The sequence below is a fragment of the Garra rufa genome, chromosome 10, assembly GCF_049309525.1.
Source record: "Garra rufa chromosome 10, GarRuf1.0, whole genome shotgun sequence".
Lineage (NCBI taxonomy): Eukaryota > Metazoa > Chordata > Actinopteri > Cypriniformes > Cyprinidae > Garra > Garra rufa.
In genome coordinates this window covers 12,520,189-12,544,039 of record NC_133370.1, presented here as the reverse complement: position 1 = coordinate 12,544,039, position 23,851 = coordinate 12,520,189, and the positions used below count along the sequence as shown (strand labels likewise).

At 34.5% G+C, this 23,851-nt stretch overlaps 1 protein-coding gene across 1 annotated transcript; it reads right to left on the bottom strand.

The window, feature by feature from the left end:
* Positions 1-2,620: 2,620 nt before the first annotated feature.
* On the bottom strand, positions 2,621-23,792 carry lig1 (ligase I, DNA, ATP-dependent). Its single transcript, XM_073848915.1, has 27 exons — positions 23,656-23,792; positions 23,359-23,421; positions 22,217-22,388; positions 21,938-22,118; positions 21,658-21,789; positions 21,017-21,562; positions 20,831-20,936; positions 20,614-20,709; positions 19,175-19,231; positions 18,692-18,750; positions 18,362-18,475; positions 18,116-18,282; positions 17,695-17,771; positions 17,355-17,446; positions 17,044-17,143; positions 15,283-15,368; positions 15,087-15,202; positions 14,871-14,966; positions 10,338-10,448; positions 10,060-10,131; positions 9,800-9,944; positions 9,494-9,576; positions 5,452-5,604; positions 3,966-4,019; positions 3,733-3,876; positions 3,493-3,585; positions 2,621-2,922 (listed from the first exon to the last, which is right to left on the bottom strand). Exons 1-27 carry the CDS (start codon positions 23,670-23,672, stop codon positions 2,848-2,850), a joined length of 3,207 nt encoding a protein of 1,068 aa, XP_073705016.1. The 5' UTR covers positions 23,673-23,792; the 3' UTR covers positions 2,621-2,847.
* Between the last annotated feature and the right edge of the window lie 59 nt (positions 23,793-23,851).

Sequence of the window (23,851 nt, the reverse complement as noted above, 5' to 3'; positions counted from 1 at the left end):
CCCAGAATTGCTTACGTATTGCAGTAACATGCATTATTGCTCGATGCCAGAGTGTCTTGCAGAGACAATTCAAATTGTGCTCTCGTGAGACCTCTGGATTTCCAGGGTAATGGAAGCCTGTTTCCGCCACTGAATAAAAAAAAAAAAAAAAGTATGCTAATTGTGACATTTTATCTCACAATTCAGATTTTTTTTTAGATATAAACTCACAATTCTGACTTTCATTCTCAGAATTTCGCAATTGCGAGTTATAAAGTCAGAATTACGAGACAAACTTGCAACTCTGACATAAGTTTATATATCGCAATTCTGACTTTATAACACGCAATAGCAAGTTTAAATCAGAATTGTGAGATGTTTTTTACCCTCAAAATTGGACTTTATAACTCACAATTGCGAGTTTATGACTTTTTCTCAGAATTGTGAGTTTTTATCTAACAATCAAACAATTCTGAGAAATAAAGTCAGAATTGCAAGATAAAAACTTAGAAATAGAAACTTTTTCTCAGAATTTTGTCATACAAACTTGTAATTCTAACTTTTTTCTGAGATTTGTAAGACGTAAATCAAAATTGTGAGATATACTCATAATTCTGAGAAACAAACTCGCAATTGCGAGGCGAAAGTCAGAATTGTTCTCAGAATTTAGTTTATTTTTCAGAATTGCGGGTTTTTCTCAGAATTGTATGTTTATATCTCACAATTCTGATTTTATAATGCAATTGCAAGTTTAATAATTCTCTGTAAAAAAAATCAGATTTGTGAGTTTGTCTGACAAAATTCTAAGAAAAAGTCAGAATTGTTAGATATAAACTTGCAATTGCATTATAAAATAAACTCACAGTTCTGAAAAATAAACTTGCAATTGTGAGAAATAAACTCGCAATTCTGAGAACAATTCTGACTTTCTCAGAATTTTGTCATACAAACTTACAATTCTGATTTTTTTCTGAGAATTATTAAACTCGCAATTGCGTTGTAAAATCAGAATTGTGAGAAATAAACTTACAAATCTGAAAAATAAACTTGCAGTTCTGAGAACAATTCTGACTTTCTCAGAATTTTGTCATACAAACTTACAATTCAGATTTTCTTCTGAGAATTACTCGCACTTGCGTTATAAAATCAGAATTGTGAGATATAAACTTACAAATCTGAAAAATAAACTTGGAATTCTGAGGGGAAAAAAAAACTAAATTCTGAGAACAATTTTGACTTTTAGTCTCGCAATTGCGAGTTTGTATCAACTGCTAGTTCATCAGAATTGTAAGTTTATATCTTAAAATTCCAATTTTATAGCGCATCTGCGAGTTTAATTCAACAAATCTCTGAAAAAAGTTAGAATTGCAAGTTTGACAAAATTCTAAAACTAAGTTCTGACCTTTTTTCTTGCAATTACGAGTTTGTATCTTACGATTCTGACTTTATTTCAGAATTTTGTCATAAAAACTTGCAATATTAACTTTTTTTTCTGAGATTTGTTGAATAAACTCGCAGTTGCGCTATAAAATCCGAATTGAGATACAAACTAGCAACTGATTTATTTTTCAGAATTGCAAGTTTATTTCTCACAATTCTGATTTTGTAATGCAATTGTGAGTTTAAATCTAACAATTCAGAGAAAAAAAAATCAATTGCAAATTTGTATTGTGCAATTCTGAGGAAAAAATTCTGAATTTGAGATAAAAGTCTTAATTACATTTATTTTTTTATTAACGGGCTTGCATACATTACAGATCGAGTGTTAGCAATTACTAAAGTAAAAAAATAATAATAATTAAGCGGAACAGAAAAACACTATAAAAGCACAAAATAATGACTAATAAACAGACTAAATTTAAAATAAAATCCAAGTCAATAATATTAATAAATAACATAGTGAATAATATAACAGTTATTCTGGGTAAACATTTTGCATAGTAAAGGTAGTGTGCCATTCTGAGCACAGCCTGTGAATATATTAGGATGACTAAATTGGTTTTACTTCTTAGATTCCAGTTAATAAAAAAACATGTGGATATAACACAACCCCTTACTAATGAACAGCTGAGTCATTTAACTGAATGCTTCAAGGCTCTTAAAATCAATGCTCTTATCTGCAATCCAAACCAAGCAAGTACATTCAGCTCATGGGCTATTTTAATGAGTGCTAACGGTTGAATTATTAATACTGTATTAATTTCACATTAATTAAACTTGTATTAATTCATTGTAATTCCCTTCTCAAAGACTTCCACAGATGGGTAAAGCCTCTCCCGTGAACGCGCGCTAGTACTAGACTGTCACAGCAACACTTTAAAATTCTCTTTACAGTCTTAACTCTGACAGAAGCGCAGTGTCAAAACCTGCCAGGCTCATTTCAGAGAGGGTGAGCAAATAGTGGAGAAGAGAAAAGGAATTCTTTGAAGGAAGCGATGGAGAGCACAAAAGAGAAAGAGCTGGATAATTTAATTTTCCATCTTGGGTCCCTGACAATAGAATCGTTGCCCAATTCATCGAAAACATGAATATGCACTCACATTATCGTCTATGCATAGGTACACACTTAAAACGGCATATCAATGGACATCCATAAGCTGACAAATGTGTGAAATGCAACCATGAAGACACAAAAGACAAAACCATGGTGACGAACACCCAAGGCGTTCAGTTAGTGAAAAGCAAGTTTATTTCAGCTCCGTATTATTGAAAGTCTATTTACATGTTCATTTCCATTTTTCATTAAGGCGCACAATATCACAGCATTAAAATTCAGCACATTGACATGCAACAAAAATATTGAAAAACGCTCCGTTGCCCAATAGGAATAAGCAAAGCTGCCATCAGGAGCCAATCAGAGCGCAGCGATCAATAGTAGTCCTCCAGATCTTGCTTTTCACCCTGATTTTGAATCTGCTGCTGTTTCTTATAGAGATCTGCAATCTGAAAAAGTGAAAGAGAGAGAGAGAGCGACTGATGCAGGAGATCAGAACAGTTCATTTCGAGAGGGTGTGTTTGTGCGCCTGTGCCTTTCCAACCATCGGGAGACGGGAATAAAAGAAAACCGAAATAAATGAACTGTGAAAATGAGGGGGGAAAGAAAGAAAGACAGTGTGGAGCGTAAAAAGATGGATTTCCTTTAACGGATCCACTCCACTTGCTCCACTAAATCACGATGTCACGAAGATCCGAACTTTGCAATGTCATCACGTTTGACTTTCAGAAGGAAAAACTACTTTAGAATCTAACTCTTCCTGTCTCATATGCCATGGAAATACAACACACACATATAGTGTCACATCCTGCATTTTCCATACATTATGCACTTTTCATGACTTTTTATGACATTTGCGTTTGAAAGGAATGTCCCATGTGGGGTAATTACTGTCGACTCCTACACTTGTGTAAGTATTTCTTTTTAAATTCTTATTTTTTAACGTTTTGGACCCACTATATTAGCTAAATATAAATATGTGTGTCTTGCTCTTCAATATTCTGCATTTCCGATGTTACCTGTGACCCTGTGGTGGCATCCTCTGGTTTCTTGTCATCTCTGATCCGAAGGTACCGTGGGAAACGAAGTGAAATGCCTTTCTCTGGGTCCACCTAAAGGCCAAAGAGAGAACGGCACCATAAAGAGACAAACTTAAGCACAGTGAGCGAAGACCTGGCACCATGATCTATACAACAAAAACATCAGTCATGATAAACACTGATTCAGCTTTATGATTCACATGTGCGTGGTATACTGACCAATCCCATCGCTGCTTTGTAGACCGGAGACAGCGAAAGGTCAGCGCATTTCACCTCCCACACTTGCACTGCCTCCAGCCAAACATCCGGCTCTGCTGATGCGTCCACGCGGTAATATGGGCGTGGTTTAGGTATGATGTGCTCCTGAGATAGATTGCACATAAAGACATTAAATATACAAATACAGAAACATAAACAACATGGAAATCAGGAAAGTTTAAAGCTTGCTTTACCTTTAAGAAATTGTAATGTTGCTCCAGATCTTCATCTTTGAAGCCTGTTCCAATCTGACAAAAAAAAAAAAAAAAAAAAAAATATACTGCAAAATCTAATGCACATTAAAATTCAAGAACAGTCATATTAACACAAGCCAATTATTTAATTCAAAATACAGAAAAATCTGCAAAATTTTGAAAATTTTTACTATATAAGATAACTGTTTTCTATTTAAATATATTTTACAATGTAATTTATTCCTGTGATTTCAAAGCTAAATTTTCAGCATCATTACTCTAGTCTTCAGTGTCACATGATCCTTCAGAAATCATTCTAATATGCTGATTTGCTGCTCAAGAAACATGTTTTATTATTATTATTATTAATCATCATCAATATTTAAAAGAGTTGAGTACATTTTTTCAAGGATTCTTTGATAAATAGATGGATCCAATGATTAGCATTTATCTGAAATAAAAAGCTTTTGTAACATACACTATACCATTCAAAAGCTTGGAATTAGTATAATTTTTTGGGGGGGAAAGAAATTAATACTCTTATTTATCAAGGGTGCTTTAAATTGATCAAAAGTATTGATAAAGACATTTATAATATTATAAAATATTTCTATTTCAGATTAATGCTGTTCTTTAGAAATTCATAAAAGAAACCTGAGAAGAAAAAAAAAAAATCTACTCAGCCGTTTTGAGCAGCAAATTAGAATATTACAATGATTTCTGAAGGATTCTGTGACTGGAGTAATGAGACTAAAATTAAGCTTTGAATTCACAGAAATAAATAACATTTTAAAATGTATTCAAATAGAAAACAGATATTTTAAATAGTAAAAATGTTTCAAAATTGTACTGTTTTTGCTGTTCTTTGAAACAAATAAATGCAGGCTTGGTGAGCAAAAGAGACTTCTTTAAAAAACATTAAAAAAAAACTTACTGCTCAAAAACTTTTGACTGGTAGTGTATACTCTCCCATTCAAATATTTGGGGTCAAAATTAATATATGCTATAACTTATATAGCAAGGACACATTAAATCAATCAAAAGTGACAGTAAACATTTAGAATGTTACAGAAATATTTATATTTCAAATAAATGCTGTTTTGAATGTAATATCCTGGGAAGAATCCTACTATCAGCATTGATAGTAAATGTTTTTAAGCACCAAATGAGCATTATTAAAATGATTTCTGAAGTATGATGTGACACCAAAGACTGGAGTAATGATGCTGAAAAATCAGGATCCATCAAAGGAATAAGTTACATTTTAAAATATATTAAAACAAGAAACAGTTCTTTTAATTGTAATCATTTCACAATATTGAATACTAATATCTATTTATATGAATTAAACATTACATAATCATTACAAAAACTGCCACAAATGTTGATACACGCAATTCAATTAATTAAATCTGCATAAAATGCAATTACTTCAATCAAAATCTTAATCTACAGTCCTAGTTTTCACTTGTCAATGCACACACACCTTGCAGACAGACTGAAACTCCTCGTTTTCCTCATCGTAGCAGGCCAGTAGAAATCCTCCATAGTTGCCTGCTCTCTTCCCCTTTCCTAGATAAGCACCAATCACGCACAGATCCACTGTGTCTCCAACACCCTCCAGATAGTCTTTCTTCAGCTGCAGAAACAGACCATTAGAAACAATACAGCAGACAAGCAAATGACAGTTCTGACAGTAGTATAAATAAGACTAAATTGCTAAACTACACCACAAGAAAACATTTTTAACTGTATCCCTGTCGTGTTCTGGAGTACAAAAACTAAAAAAAATATATAGATATATATAGATATAAACGTGATAAATGTACCCAAGAGGCAAAACAACTCAAAATTGTCATCACTCTCCCCTTTGTCATTTCAAACCTGTATGACTTTCTTTTGTTGAAAAGAATCAAAAAGAAATGCTTAGGCACAATGGCAGTCTCAGTCACCATTCACTTTTACTGTTTTCATACAATGGTAAAGTGAATGGTGACTGAGGATGTCATTCTGCTGAACATGTAGTGTCACACTGAAGAAAGCAAGTCAGACAAGTTTGAAACATAAGGGCTGTGTCAAACCCTACAGACCATGAATTTGGGAGTTTTAAGCAAGAAAAAAAATAAAATCATGGTGAAATAAATTCATGAGACATCTGGGGGTATAAGAGAGGGAGGTTCATTATTCAGAATAAATGCTGCTCTTCTGTTCTATGGACATTCTATTCAGCAAAGATCATAAAAAACCTGGAGTAATGGCTGATGAAAATTCATGTTTTTTCTGCTTTGCCACCAGAAATATAATAATACACAGAAAAAAGGGATTACATTTTATGGTTATGGTGAGCATAAGTAAGTAATCTGTAATTGATTATTGTGCTACAAAATATTCTGCCCAAAAATTGAAGTTTTATTTCACATAACCATGTTGTAATACTTCTTTGGTAATCCAATGAATGAAACGCTTTACAAATTAAGCGTACTTCATCTCATTTAATTAATTGTCTTTAATTTGTAATTTGATAGATGCAAACCAAACGATTATTCACAACTAATGAATAAGTTTGGCATCAGTGCAAGACAGATGCTTCAAATTAGACGCAACTGAGACAGAAAATAAGACACTAATAACAGAAATATATTCCTAATTTGACTGGATGAGGCACATTTGTAGTAGTAACAAGCAATTAGTTGAATTCTGTGTTGATAAGTCAAGTTGCTTGGCAGCCATAAGAAAAACTACAGTTCAACCAGACTCCCGTTACAATCTACAAAACAATCTAGAATCTGAAAACAACCATCAGCAACAGTTTGCAGAGTACACTACAGATTTTTGCATATATCACGTTATATAAGGTATAGCAGAATTTTCACCGCTCGTCTCATTTCTTTTGTCAGAGTGTATATTCCATCATAGCACTGAGCCTTAATGTCAGGATACAGAACAAGAGAAAAGCTTAATGGGGTGGAAATTGCACTTTAATGACTTACACCTTCTTTCTGACTTTGAATACTTGTCTGGGTTTTATTTTTTAAACACAAAGGATGCGTGTCTGTATGAGATTAAAGCAGCTAAAGCACCTTATGTTCCTGCTGTCTGGCTTCATAACGTTTTTCTGAAATTCTTCTAATAATTACATTAATATGACAAATTAAACATTTTATTTAAACTTTTTTTTTTTTTTTTAAAGAGTGTATTTTCACAATGAACTTAAAGAAGTTGTTCACTTCCAGAATTAAAATTTGCTGATAATTTACTCAGCCCAATGTCATCCGAGATGTTAATGTCTTCCTGTCTTCAGTCGAAAAGAAATGAAGGTTTTTGAGAAAAACTTTCCGGTAAATTTATCCATATATTGGACTTCAATAGTGGCAAACAGGGTTCAAGGTCCAAATTTCAGTTTTAATGCAGCTTCAAATGGCTCTACACAATCCCAGCCAAGGAATAAGGGTTTCACGGATGAGAATCCATAAAACGCATTATTAGACTGTTTTCCAAGGCTGCATTATATATTAAACCCATTTAAAAATCATAATTAAGCATAATTGTGAATTTACAATCGCTATGGTTCAGTTAAATAAATATATGTGACCCTGGACCACAAAACCAGTCATAAGGTTAAATTTTACAAAACTGAGATATATACATCATATGAAAGCTCAATAAATAAGCTGTCTATTGATGTATGGTTTGTTAGGATAGGACGATATTTGGCCGAGATACAACTATTTGAAAATCTGGAATCTGAGGGTGCAAAAAAAAAAATCTAAATACTGAGAAAATCACCTTTAAAGTTCTCCAAATTGAGCTCTTGACAATGCATATTACTAATCAAAAATTACATTTTGAAATGTTTGCAGTAGGAATTTTACAAAAAATCTTCATGGAACATGATCTTTACTTAATTTCCTAATGATTTTTGGCATAAAAGAAAAATCAATAATTTTGACCCATACTATGTATTTTTGGCTATTACTACAAATATACCCCAGCGACTTAAGACTGGTTTTGTGCTCCAGGGTCACATATGCGATGCAAGTTTAATATATGCGTGTCAGTTATTTACATGAGTGTAGGTGACCTAAGTGTGTTTAACAGTGGCTCTGTTCACAGTATGCTGTTCCACAGGAACTGTTATCATTTACATTTGTGGACTGTCTCAAACTTCATCTCTGCATGTTGTTGTGAGTTTGGGTTTATTATAGCGTCCATCTGGGAACACAACATGCGCCATTTCATCAGATTTGTAAGGTACATCATTCATAAACCTATGCAAACTCAGCAGAATAACGTTAACAATATTATATAATATTAAATCAATATTTTTCAAAATAAAGTAAATATTTTTCACTGTGTTCACATGTTTTGATGTCCACATTTTCATTAAACTACTGTGGCTAAAGCAATTCTGTAGTAAAATGGTCAAATATTAAAGATTAAGTGGACATTTGACTTCAATGTTGTTCATGTTATCAATGTTGTTGATTAGATCGCACAATGAAGTGTAAAAACAATTGTCAGGCCATTGGCGTCCTCTGCAGGCCTTTGCTGTAATGCATAACATACATTAGCTTTTTTGTTTATAATCCATTATGCATTTCAACAGTTTTGTGCAATAAAACCAAGAACTAATTATTATTGCCTCATCACTTGTAATTTTAAAGGCTATTTTTCACTTACATCTATTTTTATTACCACAAAAAGTAATCATAATAATTATAGGACCCTATGAAATCTGTTTGATTTCCAAATGTAGTGTTTTCCTCATTAGATTTTTCTATATTCTGTTTTAATGGTTAAATAATGTTTTGAATCAAAAAGCCTGTCTAATTGAGTTGTACAGTTTTTTGTTTTTTTTTACCAAATTCTTTTCTATTACTTTTCTGGATTTCATTTTCACGGTTCCATTAAATTTGAATAATCAAAAGTATCTCAAATTAATTGATTTTATAAAAAATAAAATGTCCTTAAGTAAAACTGTTGATTTTTTTTAGAAAAATTAGTCATTTAGATTAATCGATAAATTACTCGATAGATTAATCAATATAAAAATAGTTGTTAGTGGCAGCCCTAATGTCTACAACTAATCGCATTGAAATCATCCGACAAGGGTGTTTGACTTTCTGTGCATGTCACTTTTAAACACTGGGTTTGTACTTCCACCTACGTCACACGTGTGTGACTACATAATGTGTGAGGTTGCGCTAATGCAAGATAAGCATTTGTGGTTAAAAAGTATATAAATTTGTATTTTTCTTATAAATCACCAATTGTTTCGCTAGGCAAGATCCTTATTCCCTTTTTATAGAGCCGTTGAAGCTGTATTGAAACTGCAATTTGGACCTTCAACCAGTTGGCTAGCACTGAGGTCCACTATATGGAGAAAAATCCTGGAACATTTTCCTCAAAAACCTTAATTTCTTTTCGACTTAAGAAAAAAAGGCATGAACATCTTGGATGTCATGGGGTAAGTAAATTATCATTCTAAAAGTGATCTTCTCCCTTAAACACATTGTAATTGTTGATACCTTGAGCCAGTTGTGGGAGCGTTTGGCAATCTCGTAAGTTGCATGTTTGTCCAACGTCTTCACCATCAGGCCCTCACAAGAATCTGCAAAACATTTAAATCTTTGAAAAAATCCTTAAATAGAGATTAGCAAATTATAAACATAAACAACATACTGATTATTGAGCACCTCACAGTGAGCAATTCAACTTTGAATGCCTGTCAATTATCAACTGGTTTAGACCCACATTATTAAATGGCAAACCAATACGATACCATAATTGTTTAGCCTGTAAAAGCCACAGCTCTAGATCTGTCATTCACACACCTCGTACAGACTGCTCCAGGAATTCAGCAATGACGTCTGTGTTGTCAGAGTCGAGAGATCGAGCAAAAACAAACTCCCCTTCTTTCTCCTCAAAACTCTCATGTAACAGAGCCCTACGTTTGCTTAGAGGCTCTCGCACCAGGGACTGCAAGGAAACAGACACATAATTCACAAAAATAACAGCAGGTAAAAAGGGAGATTTCTGAGACATGCAGAATTATTTAAATGTGATTGGCTACAAGCTGTTATGATGGTCTTACCTCTCCGTTGAGGTACAGCAGATCAAAGGCGTACACACACACCTGAACCTTGATCTCAGATGCGTCCACATCCTGAAATCCACACACATACTTGGTAAACTTTTAAAGGACTTTTAATAAACATCACAATTTGATGGTTTAAGATGCAGCATGTCACACTGAAGGACATGTCAACTTTCCAAAAGCTACTGGAATATCTCCATTTTAAAACATTTAACCATTCAACTGTGTCTTTCCTTCTTATTCAGCTGTTTTTCTGTTCAATTTGTCCCTCTCACCTTCCTTTTCCTCGTGGTGAGGACCTGAAATGGCTGGATCTGTTTCTTTTCTCTGTCCCAGGCCACCGCCTCTGAATCCAGAACACAGGACCGAACGTTCTCTTTCTTCACCTGCGTGTGAGAGAGAGAGGTAGGGACATTTATTAAATCTACCATCAGCACCCGAATAAACTGGATCATCGACGCCGAGCAGTGCCTCACCCCGCAGATATGCCCCTCACAGCCGTAACATCTTAAAATTACTTGTTTATAAGGTCACCTGAGCTTTAAACACTACCACTTCACCAACACATAACCCATTGAACCCTGAGGCTGTGTGACATTTACAATTCAATAGATGTTACAAGTGCATATTGAGTTTGTGAGAGCTGCAGCAGAAGGTATGGGGCGGTTTTGTAAACGTTTGTAATCCTCTCACATAATTGAAAACATTCACATTGAATTTAAAGGGATAGTGCAGCCAAAAATGAAAATTCTGTCATTAATTACTCACCCTTTTATGTCGTTCCAAACCCGTAAGACCTTTATCTTTGGAACACAAATGAAGATATTTTTGATGAAATCCGTGAGTCTGTCACATGGACTAATGTATAGATGTCCTTAATGCGTTTCTGGGCCTTCAATGTGTCAACTGTGTTGCTGTCTATGCAGGGACAGAAAGCTCTCAGCTTTCATCTAAAATGTCTTAATTTGCGTCTCAACGAAGGTCTTAGGGGTTTGGAATGACATGAGGGTGAGTAATTAATGACAGAATTTCATTTTTGGGTGAACTATCCCTTTAAATTATGTGGTAAACAACATTATGCTACAAATACTCCCAACTGAGCTTAATTTACATATTGAATAAACACAGAATAATCCTTAACTTAATTTAAATTCAATTACTTAGCCAATTAAGTGCTAGTTTGTATATATATATATATATATATATAAATGTGTGTTTTTATTACCAAGAATGTTACCATATTTAGCAGTCTAAAACATGACTGACAACTGTATTCTGCTGCTGAGTGAACTTATTAATTCCCTATATGACATCTTGTTTACAAGTCGGACAGTTTTGATTCTTGTACAATAATTTGATACTTGTACAATAATGAGATTTTGCATTGGATATCAGACGACTGAGAAAAGCGCAGGCAGAGAGAGATATTACGCTTCTGAGATTGGATATGGACACTGATAAGCAAAACAACAGCGTTTTCATTGATTTATCTGCGTGTGAGCTTATGTCATTCATCAAATGCTTTCTTTGCTTTAGGGCTGGAATCCATTATTGCTTTCTTGTGAGGAAAACAGAGCAGGATGACAGAGGACAAATATGGCCTTTGAAAAAGAGAGAGAAAGAGACAGATACAGAGAGACTCGCAGAAACATAAAGAGAAGGAGAGAGTCTATTAGAAAGACTCTAACAGCGTATCCAAACCAGGTGCGAGCTCAACCATGTTGGTCTGAGTTTCTGCAAACATTTCGTCAGTCGCTTGGTTTTCTATTTCAGTCGTGTCATGTTGGGAACCTCCACCCACGGTGAAATCTCATTTGAACAGAATCCCAAAATTGCTGCATATTCAACATCATATGCCTTGCCTGGCAGTGTTTTTTTTCTTACCGAAGGCTGGAACACACCACACAACCTTCCTCCAGATTTTTGCCCAGATTTACAGCCTGGACAAGCTGACGCTGGTTGCCAGAAGTAAAAGACAATCTCCAGACACTGAACAGCAGGAGTTGACAGATTTGACAGAAAATCCTGTGATTTTAGAACACATTGTTTTCATTTGTCATGCATCTCCTAGCAACGAGGCGCATGTTTGTTGCATTCAGAACAACTTGAAAGTCTGGTAGTGTGTGATCCTCAGTCGTTTCGATTTTTAAAGCCCTGTAGTGTATTCCAGCCTTTAATTATTAGTTCACTCCAGAATTAAAATTTCCTGATAATTTACTCACCCCCATTTCATCCAAGATGTTCATGTCTTTCTTTCTTCAGGTCTTTTCTTCAAGGTTTTTGAGGAAAACATTACAGGATTTTCTCCATTTAGTGGACTTCAATGGGGATCAGTGGGTTGAAGGTTCAAATTACAGTTTCAGTGCAGCTTCAAAGGGCTCTACATGATTCTAGCAGAGAAATAAAGGTCTTATCTAGCCAAACTACTGACCGTTTTCTAAAAAAATGAAAAATTATATACTTTTAATCACAAATGCTCATCTTGCACTAGCTCTGTGATGCATGTCTGACTTCTCGCATTATGTAATTACATTTAAAAGGTTCACACATGGTTAGTTCCTCGGTTCAAAAGGGTGGGGTAGACTGAAAACTTCTCTTTGCACACTCACCTACACCACACATGACCTTTCCATTGTGATTATGTAATGCATAAAGTCATAGACGCAGAACTAGTGCAAGACAAGCATTTGTGGTTAAAAAGTATATACATTTCTATTTTGTAAAAAACTGACTGATTGTTTTGCTAGATAGATGACTGGGATTGAGTAGAGCCCTTTGAAGCCATTGAAATTGCGATTTGGACCTTCAACCCATTGATCCCCCATTGAAGTTCACTGTATGGAGAAAAATCCTGAAATGCATTCGTCAAAAACCTTGATTTCTTTTCAGCTGAAGAAAGCAAGACATGAACATCTTGGATGACATGGAGGTGAGTAAATGATCTAGAAATTTTAATTCTGGAGTGAACTAATCCTTTAGTGCACATTATGCGAGTACTTTTGGACAGTTTCTTGTCAGACTGTATAATATTATCAAAGCGAGACACTGGGTGAAAGCTAAAGCAGACTGTGCAACATCACATTTCTTTGTACAAGCTACATTTTACTTACGACATTTGATTGTTCCATTACAGTGTTACTTAAGTGTACTATAATAATATTTATTCATATTTTCAATAAGCTTTTATCCTTTAATTTATTTTAATTTATTCTCCCTTGTCAGCAGCACCACATGCATATGTCATGGTACTCTGGTAAACATGCATTAAAGACTGACACGAAAGAGAAGAAATTGTTGAATAAAGTTGTTTTTTGTTTTCTTTGTGCACAAAAAGTATTCTCATAGCTTCACAACATTAAGGTTAAACCCCTGATGTCACATTGACTATTTTATCGATGTCCTTAATGCGTTTCTGGGCCTTAAACGTGTCAATTGCATTACTGTCTATGCAGGTTCAGAGAGCTCTCGGATTTCATCAAAAATATCTTAATTTGTCAGGGTTCCCACACTTTGGTTAACTTCAAATTCAAGGACCTTTCAAGGACTTTCCAGGTCCAATACCCTCAAATTAAAAACTACTTACACTCTTAAAAATAAAGGTTCTTTATTGGCATCAATGGTTCTAAGAACCACCTGGAACATCCATGGAACCTTTTAAACGCAGAAAAGGTTCCTTATAGTCGAAAAAGGTTCTTTAGATATTTTTAAAATGTTCTTCAAAATGGTTCTTTTAGGAACTGTTCACTGAAACGTTCTTTGGGGAGCTAAAAATAGTTCTTCTATGGCATCACTGCAAAAACAACCTTTTGGAACCTTTATTTTTAACAGTGTAATGTGGGGAAACATTTCAAATAAGAGTAAGGTTACATCGTGTTACCTTGTACGATACACTGTTACAGTTTTAATGTGTCAAACACAACTATGCAAAAAATATTTTTTTTGCATTTATGTTTGGCCATTTGACAGAGATCTGATATTATATTTGTTATATTTCTGTTTTGCATAAAACTGCACAATATTTGGTACATCGTATACTTTAGTCTTAAATTATCTGATATTAACTTGCATGCATTTTATTGAAAAGAGCTTAAAACCAGAAGTTTTAAGACATATTAATATGCGTTCAGGTTTTGTTCTTTAGTGTGCCAAATATCTTGAAAATTGCATTTTCCAGGCAAAGTACCTCACACGGGAAACACTTAACGTACCATGTAAATGCGCGTAACTAACGTAAATCAAGCAAGTTAGAATGCATAGTCCACAAAGTGTTGGAGAAACAACACATTAGGGGACTAGAGGGAAATGTATGGAATATTTTCCAGAAAACTTCCTGCACAAAATAAATCCAAGCACTTTCAAGGACCAGTATCTATGTGTTTATTTTCAAAAAACTGAAATTGAATTTTTTTCTTCAGACTTACAAACTTTCAAGGATTTTAAGGATCCGTGAGAACACTGATTTGTGTTCTAAAGATGAACGAAGGTCTTACGGGTTTGGAACGACACTGACAGAATTTTCATTTTTGAGTGAACTATCCTTTTAAGCTTCAGCCCCAAAATGTTTTATATAAAACATGACCAACATAACCATTCTGCCAGAACCTTTAAGGCTCAGATTTCTTAGCAAAAGCAATTAATTGGGCATCAGTGAGCATGTCACACTGAGGCTTAGGCGATCCAAGAATGCCAATTTTGCCGTATGACGGAATCTTTTATTAATCCCTGAAATTAGACAGCAAAATTGTGGAAAGCGTGCACCTGGCTTTAAACACAGATACTTGCTTTTGCAAGGGGTGCATGTGTGTTACCTGTGGGATTCGTGAAATGATATCAGGGTATTTGCTTGTGTTGTCCTCTTGGTTTCGGCTAAAAATGCGCACCTCCCCATTCTCAAGAATATGGATCTGTTAAACGCAAAGCAAAAAAGCAATTAACATTTTAATCAATGATATTGCTATGGAAACAGAAAGTCAATTTTATGGCAGGGGCTCCACCTTGTGGAATAAGATTAAAACAACACACACCTGGGCTCTTTCTCCATCGTATTTATACTCGCAGGTGAACGATGCCTCATCAAAACGTTTCATTACCTCACCGACCCCTTTAGTCGGGTGAGCCAACATGGGCCGCAGGGGCACACCTGTAAAAAACAACAACTCTGTTTAGTCTCATTCTAAACTAAATTGTGGGAGAACTGAGCAAGTTGTGATTGGTCAGTACCTGGGGTGAGCTTGCAGTGCTTTGGCAGTTCATCTATGCCCTCCTTCAGCAATACAGGAATGATTGCATCATAATTTGGCATCTCACTGAGAGGAACAATGAGTGAAAGCAATGAAAACATTATTTGTATGCATTGAGGTGATATGTAGTAACTGCAACACCTGTCCAATTTGTACAAATCAGGCTTCCTGTAGGGTACACATTATGCTAATACTCATTAAACAGGCACTTGTTATGCAGCGGACACCTGTAGTCGTAATTGAAATATTGTTTGTAGTATATGGATAATTATTCCTCACAGCACCAGTTTGTGTTTGACAATCAGGTTGTGCTCAGTCTGTTTAGGTTTACCTTATGCTAGCCAATAGGGTAGAATATAAAAGAAATCTCGAAATCTTCAGCTATTCAACAGAATTCATACATTTATATATTCATGTATACATCTCAGTATGAATAGCTTTTCACTAAATGGACGAGGAAGAATTAAATTTGTACATAGGAATAGTTTATACAGCTATTTAAACATTTTTGCGGTAATGAAACAGACTTTCAAAATCTTTGCTAATGAGCTCTAAACCTCAGACCCCATTAAAATACCATACCACTTTCATACTTTGAGTCACAAGAGAAAGAGTGTGAAACCAGTCAACCGACATGGTCCTTACAAAACATAATTAGCACAATAAAAACAGAAATATGATCACAGCCATGTTAATGAGTCAAAAAAAACATTATTCAGCCTTTTAGAAGTATCCGATACAACTCATACTGTTCAAAATGGTGCTTTTTCTTAATTGGAGGACCTAAAATATATTTTTAAATTTAATGAATAAAAAGCCACAAGTACTTACCGTTTGAGTATTGATGCAAATCACTAAATCAGTTTTAAATTCTCTTAAATGTGACGTTTATAATAAAATTTTTCCAAATTCTTTTTTTTTTTTTTTCAAACAGAAATGAAAGCAAATGGTTTTAATGGTTAAATTTTATTAATAAAAAAAACGTCTAATTAATGAAAGTCAAGAAACTTGCAATTAAACAACAATTTATTAAAAGTTTAACAATAAATGTTTTTTTTTTTTTTTCTTTCTCAAATTTAGTTTTATGTTTAACAAATTCTGTTTTTAAATTCTGGATTCCATTTGAATGGTTTCATTAAATTTTAATAATCAAAAGCATCTCTGAATAATTGATGTTATTATAACTTTTTTTTTTTTAATAAATGATGTGTACACATTTTTCTGTAATTATTTCTGGTAAATATTCCTTGAAAATAACATTTTAATAATAATTTTATTATTAGTAGTAGTAGTAGTAGTAGTAGTAGTAGGCATATATATATATACGTATTTAAACAGTATTTTTGTGGCTTAATATTCATTGCGTTTTGACTTAAGTGAACTGACCTTCTTTTGATTTATTCATCCCAAATTTGGCAAATTCCGTGATATTCCGGAGTAAAGTAAATTCCATTCCATCACGGAAACCATAGAGCCCTACTTCAGTGTGCATTTAGTTTATCAAAAGTACAGTAATAAAACAGTAAAATTGCGAAAAATCATTGAATTGTTATATTTTATTACATTTTAAAATGTATTACATTTTAAATTTGTGACAGTAAACCTAAGTTTTGAAAATTGAACTAATTTTTTTATAAATACATGTATATTCATAAATGTATTTACTGGCACTTTCAAACTATTTTTTGATATTTGCCTTGTTGACACACACACACACACACACACACACACACACACTTACCAGTATGTTTGTTTGAGGATCAGTGCTTTCTCCTCCAGCCACGCTCTCCTGTTTTCCACACTCATTTTTTTCCCTGCATCCAGCACAGCCGGTGGGAACTCTAAACCAACACAAGAAAAACATATTAATAACATTTCAGCACTGCTAAACTAAATAGACACCTAATTAATATTTACATGTTTAAACGTTATTCATTTTTTATTCATCACGGCAGAGAGTAATCTAATTGCAAATGCCGAATGCCTGGAGGTTCTATCAATGCTCTGATTATGATGTGTGTTAATGCCAGTTTCATTAGGATCATTTCAAACCTTGGCCCGGGGGCGACAGACACACAGCCTGACTGAGAGCCGTGAGAACGCTCTGCTCGGCCAATCCGATCCGCAGCTTCCCAGCCAGAGACCTGCCAATCACACAAGCAACCAATCAAACCACCATATTTCATTTCCTCATTAATATTCATATAAATCTGTCACCATACAGCTCTATAATCAAGGCCAGCAGCACACCATTTAGATTTAGTAAAAAATCAACTGTCATCTATAAATTATATTCATTATTCAGTATTTTTCAGTAGGAACTTAACATTTCTGCATGGTTGGTCATAAGTGAAAAAAAAAAAAATCATAAGTGAAGGGTGAAATGACGTACCGCACAATGTACCGAGCCTCAGAAAAACGACACGCCACAAACAAGCCCTTAATAATGTCAATCTTCTTATTCATTGCCTGACAGAGAAAAAGAGAAGAGTTGATTTTCATTGAGAACAATTAAACTAATCAAAAGTGACAGTAAAGACACTTATGTTACAAAATATTTTTTACTTAATTTAATCTATTAAAAGAAAGTTCAAAACAGCACAGTTGTTCCAAAACTGATAAAAATGTTCATTGAGCAGCAAATAGGCATATTAAAATGATATTTTAAGGATCATGTAACACTGAAGACTGACGTAATGATGCTAAAAATTCAGCTTTGCATCACAGAAATAACAAATATTTTAAAATACATTAAAAAAGAAAACAACTGTGTTAAATTGTTCACAATATTGCTGTAGTGCATTTGTACTCACAGAGTTTCCACTCATATTAGCAATCTCTTTTAGTTTGTTGAAAACGCCCCCTGCTGTCAGATTGGCCGGTGCAAACATCATCCTCTGGTTGCTGCGGGAACTTTCAGCAACCAATCCCAGGTCACCTTTCTCCTGGGCCTCCGCCTTGATTTTGTCCAGTTGTCGCCCTGGTTATAGAAGTTAACAGTGCAGGGGTCAGGCAAGGAGAATGGTGAATGACATTAGGGAAAACACAAATATACTCACCAGTTGCTTGAGCTACGGCTTTCATCAGGACGGTCTCGCCAACACCCAGCTCCAGACCCTGATATGCAGGGCCGAGCTGATTCAGACACAGGTATACACAGCATTGCAGGTCATCTAAACAAACAACAGAGTATCGAACAGATGGAAAATGTATGCTACATTTTTGTGCTTCGCACAAGATAAAGTGAAAGTCTTTTCTACAATCTGCTCCCCTAACAGAGGCATTAATCTGTTCTCCTATTCACTACTAGGACAAAAAGAAAAACAATTCTTGTCTAGCATAAATAATTAATAACCTATTTAAACTTCATGAATTATATACACACTCACCTGGAGAGAGGAGAATTACAGATCGCAGAAAGTTGGAAAGTGTTTCAATGTTTTTTAGCCTAAAAAAGAAAAAGACAGAAACTTAACAGTTGCAAACACCTACTCTCTGCATATACTTACAATATGTAAGAAATAATAGATGATGGGCCGTTTAATTCTTAGAAAATTTAACCACTTCACGCCGAGGCAGCCGTCATTTGCGTAATATTTTCTAAACCCAATTTAAGCTACAGCGATCTATAAAGCCACATTAAAGCGTGCCAAAACAGTATTTATTGCTTGAATTTCTTACAAATACATGTAGGTTCATGATTCAAAATGAAAATGTGAACCAAAATAAAAGCAATTAAATGGGTTGTTATAATTAAAATATGAAAATTAAAATGACAGGTAATAATAGATTATGACAGTTTTTCACGAATGTTAAAGTCTAACTAAGTCAAACTCTTCACAGCATATATACAAAATAATTCAACTTCATACCTGCCTGAATCCTCTTCAATCTTCTCAAAGGTGCGAGCGACAGCCAAATATGGCACTCTGAGAATGAGAAAGAAAACATACAACAATGAACTTCCAGAGAAGGTGTCAATCCAAATTCATTGCTTTTGAAAGAAAATGTATTTTGCAATTGTATTAGGATTTTTGTTAATGCCTTGAGGGAAAAAAAGACTTTAACTTTAGTGTATTGTTTCCATTCAACTTCCTTGATCTCATAATAATGATATAGAGGGACGACATTTTTGCAAGTCAATTCATAAGTTATCATCACCCTGGTTCCATTGACACAGAAGAGAATTTTTAATTAGCTTTTGCATTATTGCAAAAAAAAAAAAAAAAAAAAAAAAGCAAAAATTTGGAAAGTTTGATTTAGAAAAGTTTGAAAGAGCACAAGTCTAAACAACCAAACTATTAAGTAAATGATTTTTCCTGTTTGTTGTTTACTTCTAGAACAAAAATTTACAGATAATGTACTCACCCCCTTGTAATCCAAGATGTTCATGTCTTTCTTTCTTCAGTCTAGAAGATTTTCTCCATATAGTGGACTTCTATGGTGCCCCGAGTTTGAACTTCCAAAATGCAATTTAAATGCAGTTTCAAATGCGGGTTTTAAACTATCCCAGCCGAGAAAAAAAGTGTCATATCTAGCAAAACGATCTGTTATTTCTTTTTTAAACAATTTATATACTTTTTAACCTCAAATGGTCGTCTTGTCTCTCTCTGTGATGTGTATGAGTTGTCTGTGCATTTCTGGTTCAAAACAGTTAGAGAAGGTCGAAAAACTCCTATCTTATTTTCTTCCTCAACTTCAAAAATCATTTCAAAATCATCCTACATTGCTGCAGAAGTACCGACCCAGTGTTTGCAAAGCGAACATGCAAAGATCAAACACCCTTAACAAAAAAGGTAAAACAGCGATGTAGGACGATTTCGAAGTTGAGGGAGAAAATGAGATGGGAGATTTGCGACATACCCAAACTGTCTTGAACCACAAAAAAAGCAAGTACTGCTCACTGCAGAGCTAAATGGCCTCCAGCTCCCCCTCTCTGGATGTTCAGCTCCACCTCTGTGCATTGTTTAAAAACCTCATTTAAACTGCATTTTGGAACTAGAGAAGTCCACTATATGGAGAAAAAATCCTCAGATGTTTACCTCAAAAAACATAAGTTCTTTATGACTGAAGAAAGAAAGACATCTTGGATGACAAGCGGGTGAGTACATTAGCTGTAAATTTTTGTTCTTGAAGTGCACTTCTTTAATTATATCCTTGATAACCCAGTTGGTAGTCCCGCATTTTATTTCAGGCATTTTACCAAAAACAATTGACTTTAGATGAAACTGGAAAAAATGTGACTGTAGTTCTGTTTTTGGACTCATTCCTACAGCACTATAACTTATAGCTAATAAAATGCAGGCTTTACTTTTGGCCCTTTGTCCAGCAGGCATGGTCAACGGGATGATAATGTGCTCTGGAGGGATCATACTGACTCTGGACTGCAGAATCCACCGCCTTTTCACTGTCAAAACAATAAAGCTCATTCAAACAGAGTCTCAGAAAATACCTTGTCCCTTTCAAAACAAACAAATATATCTGTAACTAAAATATTCCAAGTCAGATTAACATTTTTTGATTTGAACCTTTTCTTCTCTTTTTGTTCAGTAGCGTCAGAGACCTCTCCATCCTTCTTTTTCTCTCCCTCATTTCGCTCCTCTTTTTCCAGTTTTACAGCTGCCTTTCTGGGAGCTACAAGAGATTGTATGTTATATAAACCGTGTAAATTAAAAACAGAAGAAAACAAAGAAAGAAAAGGACGAAAAGCTTACTAAAAAAACTGCTGATGGGTTTCTTCTTGGCCGATCCCCCTTCCTCGTCTGTGTTTTTTTCTTTTTTAACCACTCGTTCAGGACTGCTATCTTTCTTCTCTTTCTTGTCTTCTTTCTTTTCTTTCTTCTCTTTCTTGTCTTCTTTCTTATCTTTCGCGTCTTCTTTTTTCGCTTTCTCGTCTTCTTTCTTCTCTTTTGCGTCTTCTTTTTTCGCTTTCTCGTCTTCCTTCTCTTTCGCGTCTTTTTTCGCTTTCTTGTCTTCTTTCTTCTCATTTGTCTCTTCTTTCTTTTTCGCGTCTTCTTTCTTCACTTTCATGTCTTCTTTTTTCGCTTTTGCATCTTCTTTTTTCTCTTTTGCATCTTCTTTTTTCTCTTTCTTCCCATTCACCTTTTTCTCCTGTTTCAAATCATTTTTATCCTTTTCTTTCATCTCATTGTTTGCATTGTCCTCAACTACGGTTGTTTTTGCTTCATCCTCATCTTTCTGTTCCTCCACTGGAGTCTTCTCATCTGCACTCTTCTCTTCAACCTCCATCATCTCGGTGTCTGAGTTTAAAAAGAAAGAAAGAAAAGAAACAATAAGAAACACACTAAGATAAAGAAGAAATCATCACCTGTGCACAGAGATCATCTCATCTCACCTGTCTGTTCAGGTGAGGCCTCAACTCGTGCTCTCTTACTCTCCTGCCCTCCATTGACCTCCTTCTCATCCTCTTTCGTCTCCTCTTCATCACTTCTGCTTTCCAATTTCCTCTTGGGGAACTGCTTGCGGGCTAAAGAATGGGAGAGGGACTTTAATTCCATAAAGCTTACTGTATTATATTTAATACATAAACTACATGCTTTTTGGAGTATTATGAATTAAAGAAAGAATAAATGATCAGTAGCACAAGAAAAAATGTGAGAAGTAGAGACACAGACCGGTCTTGCGTTTGGGAATGCCTGAAGGCGATGTTGATGTCGGAGTAGCTGGAGTTCCTGGAGTGCCTGAGGAAGCAGGGGTGACCACCGCAACAGAGGTATTCGATGTGACCGGAGTCGTTGGGGTTATGGGAGTTTTTGGAGATAACGGCGTGGAAGCAGGCTTTGAAACATCAGACTTCTGTGTATTTAGCATAGCAAGACATAGAAACAGAATTGTTGACAACAATACTCACATGTTGTCATGGTTGACGCTCATGATTACTCAATAATACTTACCTTCACTGGTTTTACGGTTTCAACTTCACTCTGTTTTGGCACCTGCTCTTTTACCGTTGGCTGATCTTCATCATCGCTGTCTATGATTGCGCGACTGCGTTTATGAACCTTCTTTACTGGCGAATCACATTCCTGCACGCCATTCTGAATTTTGAGAGGACTTTTAACAGGTCTATGCAGCAGGAAAAGACCAAAACTTTTTTTATTATTATTATAAAACATCGCAATATTGCCTATTCATCTTCATATTGCTCCAACTCCACAGTTGTCACTGTTACCTAAGAGAATACACTACCAGTCAAAAGTCTTTTTATGTTTTTAAAAGAAATGTCTCTTCTGCTCACCAAGACTGCATTTATTTAATCCAAAATACAGCAAAAACAGTAAAATTCAGAAATATTTTTTACTATTTAAAAGAACTATTTTCTATTTGAATACATTTTAAAATGTATTTTATTCCTGTGATTTCAAAGCTGAATTTTTCTTCAGAAATCATCAAAAAACTCAAAAAACATTTATTATTATGTTGAAATGAGCAGAGTAGAATTTTTTTCCTAAATAAAAATCTTTTGTAATATAAATCCTTACTAAATAAAATAGTTAATTTCTATAATTTCTTTCCCAACAACAACAAATTAATTATAGTGACTCCAAGCTTTTGAATGGTAGTGTATAATGTTACAAAAAACGTTTTGATTTCAGATAAATGTTGATCTTTGGATCTTTCTATTCATCAAATCAAGTACTCAACTGTTTTAAACATTGACGATTATAAAAATACAAAATGTTTCTTGAACAGCAAATCAGCATATTAGAATGATTTCTGAAGGATCATGTGACACTAAAGACTGGAGTAATGCTGAAAATTCAGCTTAGATCACAGGAATAAATTACATTGTGAAATATATTTACATAGAAAACAGTTTTTTTAAACAGAAAAATATTTTAAAAATTTTACTGTACAATACTGTTTTTTTTACATTAAAAATCTTACTATTCAAAAACTTTTGATTGATATTGTGCATCCAGCACATACACAACTGCATGCTGCATTTGATGTTTCTACATTACGTTCAGTTAGAAAAAACAAACCTAATTCAACATAATGTTTAATTTGTAAAACATTCCTATATATTACTTACTCGGTTTTTGCTTTGACCTGTCCATCACTCTTCTCCTTACTTTTCATTGGCTGAAAGAATGACCTGTGGGCGAAAAACAACCAGAGCACGTTATAAAGACAAATGAGCTTACGCAGGTTGATACTGTATTATAATTTTTGATATATATTTAAAACAAATACAACTTAAAGGGAAAGCCCTAATGTCACGGTATAAGTTAGTTGGTGTAAGTTATACCCAGTCTTGTATCAGAATCAGACACTGCTGTTAATGGAATATTCTTTGGACAAAAAGCTAAAGAGAACGAGACAAACTCACGCTATGCTTCGCTGCATCGTTGAAGTCTTTGCACTGCTAACACTGAGTAAATCCGAAATATATATGTTAATATGTATTTTAGCGTGTTATTAAAATATCTGAAGCATCGATGTTTTCTTCCGCGCGCTTAACTCTGTACGATTCGGCGCCAAAGTGACGTCGTTCCCGCAGACAACAGAAACAGCGGGGTTTATTT

Excerpts from the sequence above, each read along its gene's own strand:
- lig1 (XM_073848915.1), bottom strand. Across the intron at positions 19,232-20,613 it reads TGCTGGACAAAGGGCCAAAA|AGTGCCATATTTGGCTGTCG; the intron begins GTAAAGCCTGCA and ends TCTCATTCTCAG. Across the intron at positions 18,476-18,691 it reads TGTAATTCTCCTCTCTCCAG|ATGACCTGCAATGCTGTGTA; the intron begins GTGAGTGTGTAT and ends TTGTTTGTTTAG.